This window comes from Vombatus ursinus, unplaced genomic scaffold, assembly GCF_900497805.2.
Source record: "Vombatus ursinus unplaced genomic scaffold, bare-nosed wombat genome assembly UNPS02014786.1, whole genome shotgun sequence".
Taxonomy (NCBI): Eukaryota; Metazoa; Chordata; class Mammalia; order Diprotodontia; family Vombatidae; genus Vombatus; species Vombatus ursinus.
Genome location: NW_020954564.1, coordinates 51033885 through 51051664, shown reverse-complemented (window position 1 = coordinate 51051664; position 17780 = coordinate 51033885). Strand labels below are relative to the sequence as shown.

Sequence of the window (17780 nt, the reverse complement as noted above, 5' to 3'; positions counted from 1 at the left end):
CTTTCTTTCTTTCTTTCTTTCTTTCTTTCTTTCTTTCTTTCTTTCTTCTCTCTTTCTTTCTCTCTCTTTTTTTGGCAATATGACTAATATGGAAATATATTTTGCATGATTTTATATGTAGAATTGATATATTACTTGCCTTCTTGGTGGATAGGGGGAGGGCATTGGACAGAGGGAGAGAATTTGGAATTCAAAATTTAAAAAGAAAAGAATGTTAAACATAAATAAATAATACATTAAAAAAAAGTTTCTGAGGCAGGGTTTGATCCTAGGTCTTTCAGACTCCAAATGCAGTTCTTCTCCATTGGGCCACCAGACAATTCAATCACTATCTTTTAAACCTCAGAAGTAGTAACTTTGAATTTGGAAACTCATTTTTTAATTTTCTTTTGTTTTGGAGGGAGGGAGTAGAAGGAGTGAGTATAATCTGCCAGGAGGCAGATTTCAATTCAGTGTAAGGATATTTCAAGGCACCTTGGCTTAGAGCAGGCCAGCCCTTGATTCTTGCTGTGTGACCTTGGTCATTTCACATAAACTTTCAGTGCTCTAGGCCAGTGTTTTCCAAACTATTTTGATATAAACACCTAGCAGTAAAAAAAATCTTGTTTATTTATAATTTATATAAAAGTACTAGTATGTTAAATTATGAAACATACTGAATTCATATTACATTATGAATATTTTGAAACAAAAATAGACATTGAAAAGGAGATAAAGGCGAAAAATAAATTAAAAATATTTTATTTATCAATGATATAAAGTCTTTTAGCTCCCACTAAAATAATTTTTTTATCTTTAAAATTTTATAGTAGTAGCATACTCTCTATGTTCTGAGCAGTTAATTCCTTTTGATGTCCTGTATTTGCTTCTTAGAATTTCTATTATGTCCTACATGGATGCTTAAAAGTTCTGGGTGATTTACCTAAACTTTTTATAATTCACAAAATAAACCACTATTTCTTCAAATTTCTTTTAAAATATACCACAATCATAGCTACAATTATAGTTGTAATAAATTTACAAATTTAAATTCTCCCATCTAAAGAAGGGTCAGATTGATGGTTGCCACTAAAGTATGCATGGTTGCTAGCATATAGTGTAGGAGGAGTGTCTTCTGTTATATAAAGGTTATATTAGAGTTGAGAGACCAATTAAGACACTATTGCTATAATCTAAAGGAGAAAAGATGTTCTTTAAAATTTCACTTTCTAACCACCTACACTTTCACCTCTCCCATCTTACTACCTCTAATCTAGTCTTCTTTTTGACCTCTGGCCCCTTTATCCAATCTTATTACTTAGCCCATTTCACCCATTCTGGCTTCTCCTCATTACCTAGCCTTGACTTCTTTATAATCTCTTGCCCCTATAATGTTGCGCCTTTTCTTATCTGAGATACCTAGTCCCTCAGTAAATTCCAATGCACAGTTTCTTGACTGCTTACCATCAGAGGTAAAGTAATGAGATGGATTTTACTTTTGTTCTTGTGGTTCAGTCATTTTTCACTTATGTCTAACTCTTCATAACCCCATTTGAGATTTTATTGGCAAAGATAACTGTAGTGTTTTGCCATTTCCTTCCCCAGTTCATTTGACAGGTGAGGAAACTGAGGCAAACAGGGTTGAGTGACTTACCCAGGGTCACACAGCTAGGAAGTGTCTGAGGCCAGATTTGAACTCAGAAAGATGAGTCTTCCTGACTCTAGGCCCTGCACTTTATCCACCATGCCACCTAGCTGCCCTGGATTTCACATTATCCACTACTATTTTAAGTTAACTTCAACTGGACCTTCAATACCACTTGATAATCCTTTTATTTGACCCTTAATGACTCTACTTTTCCAACCTTTTATATACTCTAATAAAACAGAGCTATTCCGTCTTCATAATGTCACAAATACATCCTACTTCCATACCTTTGTTCCCTGTGTCTTCTATGCCTTCAATGCCATTCCTCTGTTTACCTACTGAACTCCCACTCATCCTTTAAAACTCAACTCAAAGGCTTCCTTGAAGTTTTTTTCTCATACTTCCCAACTAATAATGACTTGACCTCACATGAGACTTCATTTGCAATTTTTAAAAAGTATTTATCATGTAATGTTGTACATTATACTTATCTATATTTGTGTCAACCCTTTATTGGAATGTCCATGAAAGCCTGTTACTGTGTCTTAATAAACTTGGTATCTCCCCAGTGCTCTGCACATTGTAGGTGCTTAAAATATGTGTGTTGAATGACGAGATCATGGATCCATTGCAGTATCAAAATATGATTTTATATAGTATTTATTTAAAACCACATCATATGCAATAGAGAAACATTATAAACATTCTCACTCAAAACAGATTTGTTCACTTTCAACATTAATATTCACCATAGTTTCAGAAATGCAAGCTATAGCAATAAGGCATGAAAACAAATTAAAGAAATATCTTTGTAATGAATAAGCATCTTTATTTCCAAATAATATGGTTATATATTTAGAAAATCCAAGAGATTGAAATGTACCTGATTTCATCCAGTCTTAAAAGCTACTCAGAATCAGGATTAATTAATTAGTCTCAGAAAGCATTAAGATATGCATGACAGGGCATAAAGATAAACCAACAAAAATCATCTGCATTTTTTATGTATCATTAAGAAAATGAAAGAAGAATTACAGGAAGAAAAATACTGTTTACAATAATTTTAAAAATCAATTATTGGGCATTAACCTACTAAGACCCAAGACCTGTATAAAGAGAATTTCCAAACTGTATGACAGAAATAAAGAAAGAAAAATAATAACTGGAAAAATGGCTTCTGAAATGGTTAGAATGGTGTAATGTAACAAAAGTGTCACTATTTCTTGTATATAATATATAGCTGTAATACAATATCTAGAAAGGTGGTGTGGCATAATGGATAGAGTGCTTCACTTGCAATCGGGAAGAACTGGAATCTGACATGCACCTAGTTCTGTGACCATCGGAAAGTCACTTACCTTCCCTGAATCAGAGATAAGTTGCTAGGACTGCACATTATAGATGGTTGCCTCAGATCTGCAATTGGAGAAGGTATTCCCTCACTAATATACTAACAATAATGCTAATACTAAGTATCAATTAGTCACTTTTTAAAAAGAGATAAAAACAGTAACAAAATTTACATGGAAGCACAAAAAGAAAAAGGGTTATCAATGGGAACCATGAAAAAAAAGGTTAATGAAGCATGTATCACCATATTGCATTTCAAAAACAGTAATAATCAAAACTATCTGGTACTAGATTTAAGAAATAGAAAAATATATCAATGGAACAGAATTATAAAATATAAATAGTTCTGATTACATAAGCTTACTGGATATTCCCCCAACTTTGTCAGTTCCTATTTTATGAAATTGTCATGTTGATGCTTTCTACCTCATCAATAAACCTTGTAGTTCCTTACTCAATTCAGTAAGCATTTATTAAATGCCTGCCATCTTCAACAATCCCTGTGTCAGTAAGAAGCTCAGAGGGCGAGAAAAACAGATTAATTAGGTGTCAGGAACAAAAGTCAGAGAATGGTTTCCTACATTGTTTTAATGAGAACTTAGCAGAGAATAGAGAATACATAGAAATTGGAAAAAAAAATTTAAGGTGCTGAGATTCTAAGATTATGTTCAACTTAGGGTGAATGTAAAGAAAAAAATTTTCTTTCCTTAAAACCAAAACTAAAGTTAAATACAAGGTGAGGTAGCAAAGAGAAGATCTGTCCTTAAAATGAATTTTCTCAATTGGATGCATTAGTTCTAGTACATTTCCATAAAATGTCAGTCTCGTTATTTTAGTTCCACTGCGTATTTAAATGTATCAAATGGCTAATAAGATGGAGGAAAGGGGAAACAGAAAGAATGCTATAGTTGAAATACTCTATTAAAAGGCAACATGCAAGAAAAGCCAATACCTATAGGATTGGTGTCAAAGAAAATTTCTCTTAATTCATTATGTTCTTAGGATTACTCCCATGCATATTGGAACAATACAAGATCTCTTGAAAAATATGAGATAAACTTCAATCAACAACTCTCTCAAGACTTAATGTTAAGGGGCAGCTAGGTGGCGCAGTGGGTAGAGCACCAGCCCTGAAGTCAGGAGGACCTGAGTTCAAATGAGGCCTCAGACCAAACACTTGACACTTACTAGCTGTGTGACCCTGGGCAAGTCACTTAACCCCAACTGCCTTAAAAAAAAAAAAAAGAAGACTAATATTAAGTGAGGCATAAAAAAGGGAGATGTGTACTTGCCAAACTTATTTGCCACCATCACGAAGGATGTTTAGTAAAGAATCCAAATGGAAGATTTACTATAAATGCTATGGTCCTCCAGATGTTCCTGTTTGTGACTGACATTGTGCAGATTGCATTAAACCTGGAGCTGCTGTGGAAGATTTATCAAAGATATGTGGACAAGATTTGCTCAGAATGAGGGAGGATAGATGATCTGTGATCCGCTCCACTGGAGGAAATACTGTTATCAATAAGATTACAGATCCATCATAGAATCAAAATAAAGTCTCATTTTCTGCATGGGCTGACTTGAATTTAAAGACTTTCTTACGTGAAACATTCATATGGTGTCTCTCTAATATAAATTCCAATTAATATTAGTTTGCCTAACTATCCACACCAGAGGGAAAAAAAAGTGGCTTAATAATGCCTATTGTCCTGACTATGATATGCAGTTAGATGGATAGCCTATAAAGTTGGTTTATCAGTACATTTATCTTAGGAAGACTGCACATTAACAAAGAGCTGGGTCCAAGATTGAATGGAGCACAGCAATCTCAAGGCTGGATTGAATTTGGAAAACTGTGTATTCTTTTTAATGACTCCAAGCTTCTTCCTGAAACAAAGGCCCACCTTTTTTAAAAATAACATTCTTTCAGTGATGCTGTATGGCTATGAATCATGAAATATCACAGTCTCCAAAGAATTCAAGCGGTGGGCATGAGTGGGCTGTGTAACACACTTCCCAACCAACAAACACACAGAGAAGTGGCATACAGGATGTCACCACAGTGCCGTATGATCAGAAGTTAGGTGGTTCATGTGGTGAAAGTGAGTGATAACTGATTGAGAGGCTACATGCTTCATCTGTAGGCATGCATGGGATTCACAAGAATCAAAGGAAGACTTCCAACATGTTAGGTGGACTGCCCTGTGGAAGATTTATGGGAAGACAAAAGTTGCTCAGAATGAGCATCCAATGATGAGTATCCACATTAAGGAGATCACAAATCCATTAAAGTGTTTGATGTTTGATGTGAGCTGAAGTACATCTGAAGACTTTCTTACATGTCACTTTCATATGGTTACTCTCCACTATTGATTGTAATGTTGAATAAGTGCTATATTTTGCATTAAAGTTTTCCTACATTCTTGGTGTACATATTACTGCTCACCAACATGATTCCTTTAATGGGTAAAGGATACTTGAAAGACCATAGGTTTGGAACTGGAAATAATCTTAGAGTTTGTTTTGCTCAACTTCCTTATTTTAGAGATGAGGGAATTGATACCCAGAAAGTTTAAATAACTTTGCCCAAGGTCACAGGTGGTAAGTTGAAAGAGCTGGGATTTGAGCCAGGTCCTCTGATTCTAACTTAATCCAAATCCTTTCACTGTACCACACTACCTTAGTGTTCTCTAAGATGAATTCTCTAATGTTGAGTATGGGTTGAATTTATAAGGAATTTTCCACATCAACTAAAATTTCTCTCCATTATGAATTCTCTGGTGTTTAGTAAGGGAAGATATGTGGCTAAAAGCTTTCCCACATTCATTGCACTCATAGGGTTTCTCCCCAGTATGGACTCTCTGATGTTTAGAAAGGGATGACCTATCAATGAAGGCCTTCCCACATGCATTACATTCATAGGGTTTTAATCCAGTATGAATTCTCTTATGTTGAGCAAGGTTTGTGCTCCGGCCAAAGGCTTTCCCACATTCATTACATTCAAAGGGTTTCTCTCCTGTATGAATTCTCTGATGTTGAGTAAGGTACGTGTTACGGCTGAAAGCTTTTCCACATGCATCACATGCATAGGGTTTTTCTCTAGTATGAACTCTGTGATGTTCAGTAAGGGATGACCTATGAGGAAAGGCTTTCCCACATACACTGCATTCATAGGGTTTCTCTCCAGTATGAATTCGCTGATGCTTAGTAACAGATGACCTGTCATTGAAAGCCTTCCCACATACAATACATTCATAAGGTTTCTTTCCAGTATGAATTAGCTGATGTTGATTAAGGTGTGTGCTACGGCTAAAGGCTTTTCCACATTCATTACATTCATAGGGTTTCTCTCCTGTATGGATCCTCTGATGTAGAATAAGTTGTGTATTCCATCTAAATGGTTTCCCACACTTATTACATTTATAGGGTTTCTCTCCTGTATGAATTCTTTGATGTCGAGTAAGGTGTATACTCTGAATGAAGGCCTTCCCACACTCATTACATTCATAGGGTTTTTCCCCAGTATGGATTCTTTGATGTCTACTAAGGGATGACCTACCAGTGAAGGCTTTCCCACATTCATTACATTTGTAGGGTTTCTCTCCTGTATGGATTCTCTGGTGTTTATTTAAACATGACCTCTCATTGAAATTTTTCCCACATTCATTACATTCATAGGTTTTCTCTCCAATGTGAATTCTCCAGTGCCTGCTGAGGGATGACTCCTTATTGAAAGCTTTTGAACATTCATTGCATTTATAGGATTTTTTTCCAGTATGATATTGAATAAAGTCTAAGTGGTACCTGAACGAGTTTCCACATTCATTGTAATTATAAAGTTTCTTTCCTGAGGCAATCCTATTACATTTAATCAGGTTTGAATTCTGTTTGAAACTTTTCCCATGCTTATCAAATTTATGGAGATTCTTTTCTATAGGAATTCTTTGTTGTAAAGCAAATACTGATCCCAGTCTGAATTTTCTCACAAATTTATTACTTTCATGATTGGTCACCTTGTTAGCTTTCATATGAGTTGTTGCCATTTGCTTGGAAGGTCTCTCCTGGTTGCCCTGTTGCTTCTCTAACATGACTTCATATCCCCAAGTTTTTCCCAACTTGAAGTCCTGGCAACCATCCCTTTTACATTTTTCCTGGGATAACTCTTCTGTAGAAATGACCTGCTTTGTAGTTGACTCCTCTATTTCAGGCCTAGTCTCCCGATCTGAAAGAAATAAAAAATGCAAATTTATCCTCTTTTTTGTGCTGGGAAAATAAAACAGCAAGGAAAACTATCTTTGTCCTGGGAAGTCCTGCTCTAAATGCCTCATTTAGCCAGGTGGCTAACAGGTTTTGAAGAAGATGCCTGCCACTAGGATACAAACTGTGGTAGGTTCTACCAAACTGGAAAGAATTCAGTTATGGAGATAGCCTTTAATGTGTCTGTCTCCCTATCAGCAGCATAGCTAACTCTGAAGAGGTTCATCAGCAAGAGGTTGGCCACCAGGTGATGGATCTTCTGAAGTATTACAGTATAATACCTTACATGGGTACAGCAATACACAATTTACAAAGAGCTTTCACATTCATCCACCTTTAATACAAACAATCTAAGAGGTACACAGGGCAGGTAATATCATTTTAATAATAAAACTGAAGCTTAAGAAGAGTAAATGACATGGGGCAGCTAGGTGGCTCAGTGGATAGAGCACCGGCCTTGGAGTCAGGAGGACCTGAGTTCAAATCCGGTCTCAGACCAGACATTTGACACTTACTAACTGTGTGACCCTGGGCAAGTCATTTAATCCCAATTGCCTTGCAAAAAAAACAAAAAACAAAAAACAAAAAAACAAAAAAAAGAAGAGCAAGTGACTTAGCCAATCTCACATGACTAATAGGTGGATGAGCAAGTACTAGAACCAGGGCTTCTGACTCTTAGTCCAGCACTGTTTCCACTAGAATATTGCCTCTCAAAAGTCATTAAGATGAAACTAAAGACACAGATAATAAAGTACAAAGTCAATTTAAATAAAGTACATATACAAACCCACACAAATAAGTTAAAACACAAAAAGAACTTGGAGAGGTAACTAAGAACCACTATACGTAATTTTTGAGAAATCACACAGAATGAGAGACGTGAAGAAAACTTGAGATGGGAAGATGTTCTGCTTTTTTTTTTTTTTTTTAGTGAGGCAATTGGTGTCACACAGCTAGTGAGTTTTTATGTGTCTGAGGATGGATTTGAACTCAGGTCCTCCTGACTCCAGAGCAATGTTCTGCTTTTCTAAATGCAGTCAAGGAAGATTCTTTAAGTTGTAGCCTGGGAATTTCTCACAGAACAATTCTAGAACAGGTTATTAAATAGATGATTTGTAAATGCTTAGAAAATAAAGTGAATTCATGGAGCCAATAAAGAGTCATGCAGAATAATTCTATTCAGAATAATCTCACTTGCTTTATTAATAAAACTCTTAGATATGAAAAATGCTAGATTCTGAAAATCTAACATTCTGCTTTTTAGTATTCACACCACTATCACTTCTCAACAACCTATTCTACCCACAGATTCCTCTCTTATAATAACGAAACAACTAAACAAACAAACAAACAAAAAAAACACAGCAAATTTAACTGACAGAATATTCAATACTCTGTACTCATAGTCCAACACATCCTGTCCAACAGGAAGGCAATATATTGTATCATCAGTCTTCTAGAACCTATACTGGTCATTATGTTCAACCTTAATTATGTCTTCAATTCTTATTTTCATTTATATTCTTACTGGCATGTATGTTCAATTGGCTCTGCTTAATTTGCTCTGTATAAGTTTGTATGTCTTCCCAATTTTCTCTTATTTCTTCATGTGTATATTTATAATTTCTTCAGTCATTCTTCAATTGATGGGCACCCAGTTTGTTTTCAGTTTTTTGCTACTACAAAAAGCACTTATATGAATATTTGGGTACATATAGAATCTTTCTTTCTACTGCTGACCTCATTGGGACATAAGCTACATCAAAGGATATAAACAGTTTATTAACTTTAACCATGTAATTCCAAATTGTCTTCCAGAACAGTAAGATCAAACTTACAACTTTACCAACAGTGTTTGTAGTATGTCTGAGTTCCCACAATCCTTTAGATATTGACTATTTTTTATCAGATTTTCCAATTTGATAGGTATGAACTAAAACCTCAAAGTTGTATTAATTTGCATTTTTATTTTAAATTTTAAAAAATTGAACTTAACAGACACCAAAAAATGAAAATTTCCATATTTATAATTTGGATTTTTATATAAAGTAGAACACCAAGGGAATTATATGCTAAACTCTAAATTTCTAGTCCATATTACTTGTTTTTTAAAAATATATACATAAATAAATTTAACCTGTTAACTTTCAAAACTGTTCTGTTTATCTGTACTTTCTTCTGAATTTCTTCTGCACTCCTCCACATTTTTAAAATGTTTCAAAGGCCCTCCTTTTTCCTTTTTTTTTTTTTTTTAGGAAACATCACTATTGATATTCCCTCTCTCTCCCTCTAACCTTCTTGCCATTAAAAACAGAAGAAAAAAAACCTTCTTGTTAAAAAATAAGCATTATCAAGCAAAACAAATCCACACAGTGGCCATATGCAAAAACAAAAACAAAAACAAAAACAAAAAACAACTATGTCTTTTCCTATACTTTGAGTCCATCACCTCTCTGCCAGGAGGGGCTGCTTATGCTCCACACTCCTCTGGACCTGTTGTTGCTTTGAACAGAGTTTTTAAGTCCTTAAGTTGTTTTATTTATACAGTTGCTGTCATCGTTTCAATTGTTCTACTGGTTCTGCTCACTTCATTATGTATCAGTTTATATTCCCTAGGACTCCTTGGAATTGTCTCATAATTTCTTACAATGCAACAATACCCCATTATGTTCATAAACCACAATTTCTTCAACCATTTCCCAATTAACGGGCACCCCCTTAGTTTCCAGTTCTTTGCTGTTTTGTTTTGTTTTGTTTTGTTTTTTTGTTGTAATCTCTACTTCAGGATTAGGAAGTTCACTTTGCTTGAGATGTTTCCTACCAGTATTATTCTCCCTCTTAACCCTTACTTTTTCCTATCCCCTCCTGTATCCTCATCACATTTGATATACTGTTCCACCAGACTCTTTTTTTTTTTTTAAGTTGGGCAATGGGGGTTAAGTGACTTGCCCAGGGTCACACAGCTAGTTAAGTGTTATGTATCTGAGGCAGGATTTGAACTCAGGTCCTCCTGAATCCAGGGCTGGTGCTCTATCCACTGCACCACTTAGCTGCCCCCGCACCAGACTCTTTTCTCTTTTTGTAAGCACAGGCACCTGCACGTGGGTGGGTGGGTGGGGCAGTAGCAGAGTTCATCACTCCTTCCTCCTTTGTCTAGTTCAGAAAATAGTGAGGTTCATCTGATGCCTATTCCCCCCTAGCCTTCCTCCATGTTTGTATACTATTCTCACACACCTCAATTATAAGAAATAGTTTCACTCCCTTCTCTTCTATACTGGTGTATCCCACTTACGATACTTTCTCTTTCCCCTTCAAAAACTTTCAGAACAAAACAAATCCAGCTTCAGGTCTTCTGTTTTTCTTATTTAACTCCCTCAATACTCTTTGAAGACATTAAGGTTCTAAGGGGACATTTGCTTTTTCTCTTCCCATTAGAATGTTAGCCTTTCATCATCATATGCTATTTCCAATTGTTCAAATAAATTTACATTTTTATTTATTCATATTTTCATTTCAAAGTTCCTACTTATCTCTGATATTTTTATCAGAAGAAAGTGCTTGAAAGTCCTTTATTCAATTAATGGTCTATTTTTCCCTGTATTATTATACTCAGCTTTATAGGGTAAGTTATTCTTGGTTATAAGCCAAATCTTTTGCCTTTTGGAATGTGGTATTCTAAGATTTCCTTTTATTTAGAGTAAAAGCAGCCAGGTCTTAGGTGATCCTGAATGTGGTTCCTTGGTACTTAAACTCTTTCTTTATGGCTACTTGAATATTTTTTATTTGATGTGGGAATGCTGGATTTTGGCTATAACATCATAGGATCTTCTGTGGGACCTCCGGTATATCAAGGGTGGGGTGGTAGGAATGGTTTGCCCCAGGTACAAGCAATAAGAGGGTGCATCATGTGTAGAGAATGTAAAAACAATAATAAAATCAACAAAAAGTTGGTGTGTTTTTTATGAGCTCTATGAACTGGCAATTTTAAGCAATTTCAGTGTTAAAATACTCCTCCCTGAAAAAATCTTTTGTTCATCTAAATTGTAAACAATTACTATGGTCACTTGAGTTTTAAAAAAATATATACAAGCTTCACATTAGCATATTTTTGTTTTTTATCCTTTAATAAACACTGTATTATGTATAGATGTTAATTCAGAAAACTTCAGTTCTGTAGTTGGCCCTTGACACACAGAGACTCAGATACAAGTATTCATTTCAAGAGTAAATTCATAAATGATTAAAAGCTTAGATTTCTAAAAGGAATTTTTTTTTTTTTACTTTAGGAAGAAAACTACTATGGATTAAAGTAAAGGGTCTATGAGTAGATCACGTCCATTTCTAAGTGCAGTTTCTGGTCTTATGTAGTTTTTTTCTATTTCAATATAATATTGACATTCTGTGACTTATTTTAAATATTTATATTTTATCAGAAAGGCACCATTTTCCCTCTTATATGATTAAAAACATTTGCTGGATTCTCTTTAAAAGCTCATTAATGGTTCAGAATTGTTTGAGCTCAGTTTTAGGGCAATTTGTGTCTCCAGCTCCTGTGGCACTATATATTCCTACATTAAAATAGTGTTTTTAAAATAAGCAATACAAGCATAGTGACAGTAAAGATGAAGAAACAGAACTGGAGCTTCTTAAATTCTGTCATTCTATGTGATTACTTGGAGTTTCTATTTGTGTTTAAAATTTAAATACTGAAAGTGTAAATTGCAAGGTTTGTAATATTTTTGTTTGGTAAGCACACATTTTAGTTTGTACATGAAATATTTTACTGAATTTTAATATATCTAAAATTGAATTATATATTCTTTTAAAAATTGCTATCTTTTTGTTTTAAAACTAAAGAATGAATCAAGAAAATAAAATATTACATCAGTGGTATGATTTAATAGTTGACTAAATTGCATGTGCTGCAGATATTTTGATTGTTAAATTTCACTTATTAGTTACAGGACAATTATTTACATAAAATATTATTATATCAGACTGTAATCAAAATTGTTAGGTAGACATTGAAACCACTGAATAAATAGTTGTGATTTTTTTTGTACTGCAGGAAGTTTAAGGAACTTTTGAGGAAGAAATGATAGTCATTTACAATACTGTTGTAAAACCTACAACTAGTTCATGATGATTTTGAATTTTGTGAGGAAATTTAAAGTAGCTACACTACCTATTGAACATGAATATTCAAAGATCAATTTTGACAATCACTGACAAATTTGAAGAATTTAAGGCTCAAAACCAGAAACTGTTACTGAACAAACCACCCACTGCATAGGTATAATTTTCCCTTTTTTTCAAAAATACATCAATGTAATTAAAAAATATGAAATCATTATTTTTTTCTATTTTGTATTATTTTAATTTTATTTTTATTTTTTACTGCAACAATTATTGTTTTCTTCTACTTTTCCAATCTTTTAATTTTTTTTGTAATATTTCTTGATACCTCATGAAATCATTGATTTCTATTTAATCTATTCTAATATTTAGGTAGTCCATCTTGGCTCAAAATTGTGCGTTTTTTCCATATGGTAATTGATCATTTGCAGTTTCTGAAATCTGTTTGTATGTTTTGAGCACTTATCTACTGAAGAATGGGTTTTGGTTTTTACATATTTTGGTTCAATTCCTCACATATCTTGGGTACTGGATTTTTATTTAAAATGTTTGATGCAAAGATTTTTAAAAAATCACTTGACTGATTTCTTCTTATTCTAGCTGCCATGATTCTTTTAACTCAAAAACTTTTAAATTTCATATAATTGCAATTACCTATTTTATTTTTTATCCTATCTCTACCCTTTGTTTATGAACAGCAATTGTGAAATGTACCACCTGTTGTTTTTTCTAATTTTATAAACAATTTTTTATAGGTTAAGTATTCATTTGGAGTTTATTATGGCATAAAGTACTAGTCAAAACTTGTTTTCTAACAAACTTTGCCAGTTTTCCCAACAGTTCTTATTTAATAGTTCTTATTTAACTTCCCCAATAATTTCTGTTCTTGGTTTTAGCAAATACTGGAATACCACATTCATTTACTTCTAAGACTTACTTATCTAGTCTGTTTCACTGACTTACTTTTCTATTTTTTAAAACAACCAGTGTCTTTGATAAGGGCCTCATTTCTAAAATATATAGAGAATTAAGTCAAATTTATAAGAATACAAGTCATTCCCCAATTGATAAATGATCAAAGGATATGAACAGGCAGTTCTCAAATGAAGAAATTAAAGCCATCTATAGTCAAATGAAAAAATGCTATAAATCACTACTGATTAGAGAAATGCAAATCAAAACAACTCTGACTACCACATCACACCTATCAGATTGGCTAACATGATGAAACAGGAAAATGATAAATGCTGGAGAAAATGTGGGAAAATTGGAATACTAATGCATTGTTGGTGGAGTTGTGAGATGATCCAACCATTTTGGAGAGCAATTTGGAACTATGCCCAAAGGGCTATAAAAATGTGCATACCCTTTGACCCAGCAATAGCACTTTTGGGGCTGTATCCCAAGGAGATCATAAAAATGGGAAAAGGACCCACATGTACAAAAATATTTACAGCAGCTCTTTCTGTGGTGGCAAAGAATTGGAAATTGAGGGGATGCCCATCAATTGGGGAATGGCTGAACAAGTTGTGGTATATCAATGTAATGGAATACAATTGTGCTATAAGAAATGATGAGCAAGCAGACTTCAGAAAAACCTGGAAAGACTTATATGGACTGATGCTGAGTGAAGTGAGCAGAACCAGGAGAACGTTGTACACAATAACAGCCACATTGTACAATGACTAACTCTGATAGACTTAGCCTTTCTCAGCAATGCAAGTATCTAAGACATCTCCAAAAGTGTCATGATGGAAAATGCTATCCACATCCCGAGAAAGAACTATGGAGTTTGAATACAGATCAAAGCATACTATTTGCTTTTTTTTTTCTTCTGTTTTGTTTTGTTTCGTCTTTCTTGTGGTTCCTCCTATTGGTTCTAATTCTTCCTTACAACATGACGAATGTGAAAATATGTTTAATAGAAATGTATATTTAGAGCCTATATCAGATTGCACACTGTCTTGGGGAGGGAGGGGGAGAAAAATTTTAAACTCAAAAGTGTATGGAAGTGATTGTTGACAACTAAAAATAAATTAATAAAAAAAGCCTAACTTTGCCTCTTTCTGACTTCTATTCATTGTTTCTAATTATGCATTCTAGGACCAAACAAATCAAGTTTACCCTCTCTCTTCCACATAATAGTTTTTCAAATATTTGAAGACAGCTATCATGTCCTGATAGTCTTCTCTTGTCCAGGCTAAACATCCCCAGTTCTCTCAATCAATTATCTTATGGACTCAAGGGGACTCACCTCTACGGCTTCCCTTGCCTGGATATATTCCATTTTATCAATGATCTTTGGAAATTGTGACACTCAAAAAAGAACATAACATTCCAGAAGTACTGTGACAGACAGAGTACAGTGGAACCATTCCCTCTTTTTCTAAGAAGTCTCTTAATGCTGTCCAAAATCACACTATCTTTTTTGACTGTCATATCACAAGGTTGGCTCATATAGAGCTGCAATCCACTAGAACTAGATTTTTTAAAAAATGACAACGTGCCATTTAATTATCAACCAATCTTTACTTATGAAATCAATTTTTAAAACCCTAATGTTAGACCTTACATTTATCACTTTCAAATTTCATCATACTAAATTTAGGCCAATGTTGTACCCTGTCAAAATCTTTTTTTTCATTCCTGCTACTGTTAATTCTCTCAATTCTGTGTAATCTGCAAATTTTGATAATCATGCCATCTATATGCCTTTATTCAAGTCATAAATAGAAATGTTAAATAGCACAGAGCTAAGCATAGATCCTTGGGGGACTTCAAGGAATGCTTCCTTCCAAATTGACATCAACTATTATGGAATAGTTTCTGAGTCCAGCCATCCAGGCAATTCTGATTCCATCTAATGATACTATAATCCAGCCCACATCTCTCCACCTCTTCCAGAGTAATATCATGAGATAGTTTATTTGAGCTAAAACCATGCTGGCACTTTGCAACCACCACTTCCTTTACTAGGTGTGCACTAACCATATCAATAATAGATTCTAGAATTTGGCCAGGAGTTGAAATCTGGCATTCATTAGTCTATAGTTTGCAGACTCCATTTCCTTTTTTTTTTTTTAAACAAAATGAGGATATTTGCCTTTTAAGTCCTATAACACTTCTCCTATTTTTATAATCTTTTAGCTATCACTGACAGTGGATTAGCAATAATATTTCCCAGTTCTTTTCATATTGTACACATAATGCAGTGCACAAATAATACGTTGTAGTGGAAATAATGTAGTTCATCTAGGACAACTAGGTACCCTCTTACTATCTCCTTTTCAACAGTGAACATCAACTTCTATTGGTCATTTTTGTTCTATTCTTTCCCATCTAAAGGTCATTCTCCTTGGGGGAAAAAAGCAAAATAACAGTATGGCAATGTTACCTCTTGTTATTAATGTTCCATCCATGCCAAGTAAGGGTCCTGTGTATTCTTTGGTCCTTCTCTTTTCCACAAAATACCTACCTAAAAAATTCTTTTTGTTGTCCTTGGCTTTCTTCACCAGTCACAACTCTATCTGATCTTTAACAATCCTTACCCTTCCTATAAGACAATGCCTCACTTTGTATTCATATATTACTGCCTGTCTCAAATACATCTTTTAAAAATCTAAGTTAGTTGGTGAGTTATCTGTCTATGAATAGAGGACTCTTCACATGACTCCTCTTTTTCCTCCTCATTGGACATTTTTAATTGGATGCCCTGCAGGCTCCTCAAACTTAACATTTCCCAAATCAAATACACTATCTTTCCCCTTCAAATGCTCCTCTCTTAAGAATTTCCTCATTACTTCTGAGGTCACCATTCTCCCAGTCACTCAGATTTCCAACCTCAGTGTCATCCTCTACTCTTTTCTACCACCCCACATATACAATCAGTTGCCAAATGTTGTAATTTCTTTTTCCACAACATCTCTCATATACATCCACTTTTTCTCCATTTACACAGCCACCTCAGTCAGGTTCTCATTATCTCTCACCTGGATTGATATAATAGCCTTCTACATGGTTTCCCTGCCTCAAATCTCTCCCTACTCTAATCCATCCTCCACTTAAATGCCAAAGTGACTTTCCTATAGCATATGTCAGACCACATCATGTCCCTACTAAATAAACTTCAATGGTTCCCTATTGCCTCTTTTATTTATTTAAAGCTCTTCACAACCTCGCCCCCTCCCATGCTTTCTGTCTTCTTATATTATATTCTACTTCATACACTCTACAACTTAGCTGTACTGGACCATTCGTTATTCCTCACACATCACATTCTATCTCCTTTGTACTAGCTATCCCCCATGCCTAGAATTCCCTCCCTCCTCACCTTAAACACTTAGAATCCCTGGTTTCTTTTAAGATAGAGCTAAGTGTATACCACTACTAGGTCTCTATCCCAGAGAAATCCTAAAAAAGGGAAAAAGACCTACCTGTAACAAAATATTTATAATGGCTCTTTTTGTGGTGGTAAAGAATTGGACATTGAGGGAATGCCCATCAATTGGGGAATGGCTGAACAAGTTGTGGTATATGAATGTAATGGAATACTATTGTGCTATAAGAAATAATGAGCAGGTGGATTTCAGAAAAACCTTGGAAGAATGAATTGATGAAGAATGAAGTTAGCAGAACTAGATGGTCATTTTACACAGTAACAACAATACTGTAACACTGATGAACTGTGAAAGACTAAGCTATTCTGATCAATACAATGATCTAAGACAATTCCAAAGGACTCATGATGAAGTATGCTATCTACCTCCAGATAGAAAACTGATGAACTTTGAGTGCAAATTGAAGTATTTTTTTATGCTTAATTTATTTTTCTTGCTTTTTTTCCTTTTTTTCCCTTTTTTGGGGGGGGGGGAAGGTAGGCAATAGGGTTAAGTGACTTGCCCAAGGTCACACCGCTAGTGCATATTATGTGTCTGATGCCGGATTTGAACTCAGGTCCTCCTGACTCCAAGGCCAGAGCTCTACCCACTGCATCACCTAGTTGCCCCCCTGGCTTTTTTTCAATATGGCTAATATAGAAACATGGTTTCACATGTATAATTATACCATACTGCTTACCTTCTCAACTGTAGAATTGTTTGTGTCTTCATAATTTTACTTTTTTTCACTTTCTAGGCCTCTTGGGAAAATTTTTCCTGTAGAATTTGAATCTATTGGATTCTGAATCATTTGAATGATTTGTGAAATTTTGTGAAAATAAACAGTCTTACAGTTGGGTCAAAAAACTCCATTTCACACAATGAGGCATAACTAAACAGCAGTTCCTCTCAGAAATATCTGAGGGTTTTAGTAGATGAAAGCTCAATATCAGCCAACAATATGATATGGCAGTCAAGAAAGCTAATGTGTTTTAGGCTGCGTTAAGAGAGAGGTACTATCGGGGCAGCTA

At 34.6% G+C, this 17780-nt stretch overlaps 1 protein-coding gene across 2 annotated transcripts in view; it reads right to left on the bottom strand.

Annotated features, from left to right (window-relative positions):
• Positions 1 to 5587: 5587 nt before the first annotated feature.
• Positions 5588 to 17780, bottom strand: part of LOC114046912 (zinc finger protein 79-like) — a 72272-nt gene continuing 60079 nt past the window's right edge. The window contains exon 6 of one of the 2 annotated variants that reach the window (XM_027867528.1): positions 5588 to 7202. In XM_027867528.1, the coding sequence (XP_027723329.1) occupies positions 5731 to 7202 (1472 nt within the window). In that variant the 3' untranslated portion in view covers positions 5588 to 5730. The remainder of the gene's footprint in view (positions 7203 to 17780) is intronic. The other variant, XM_027867534.1, reaches the window with a different exon arrangement.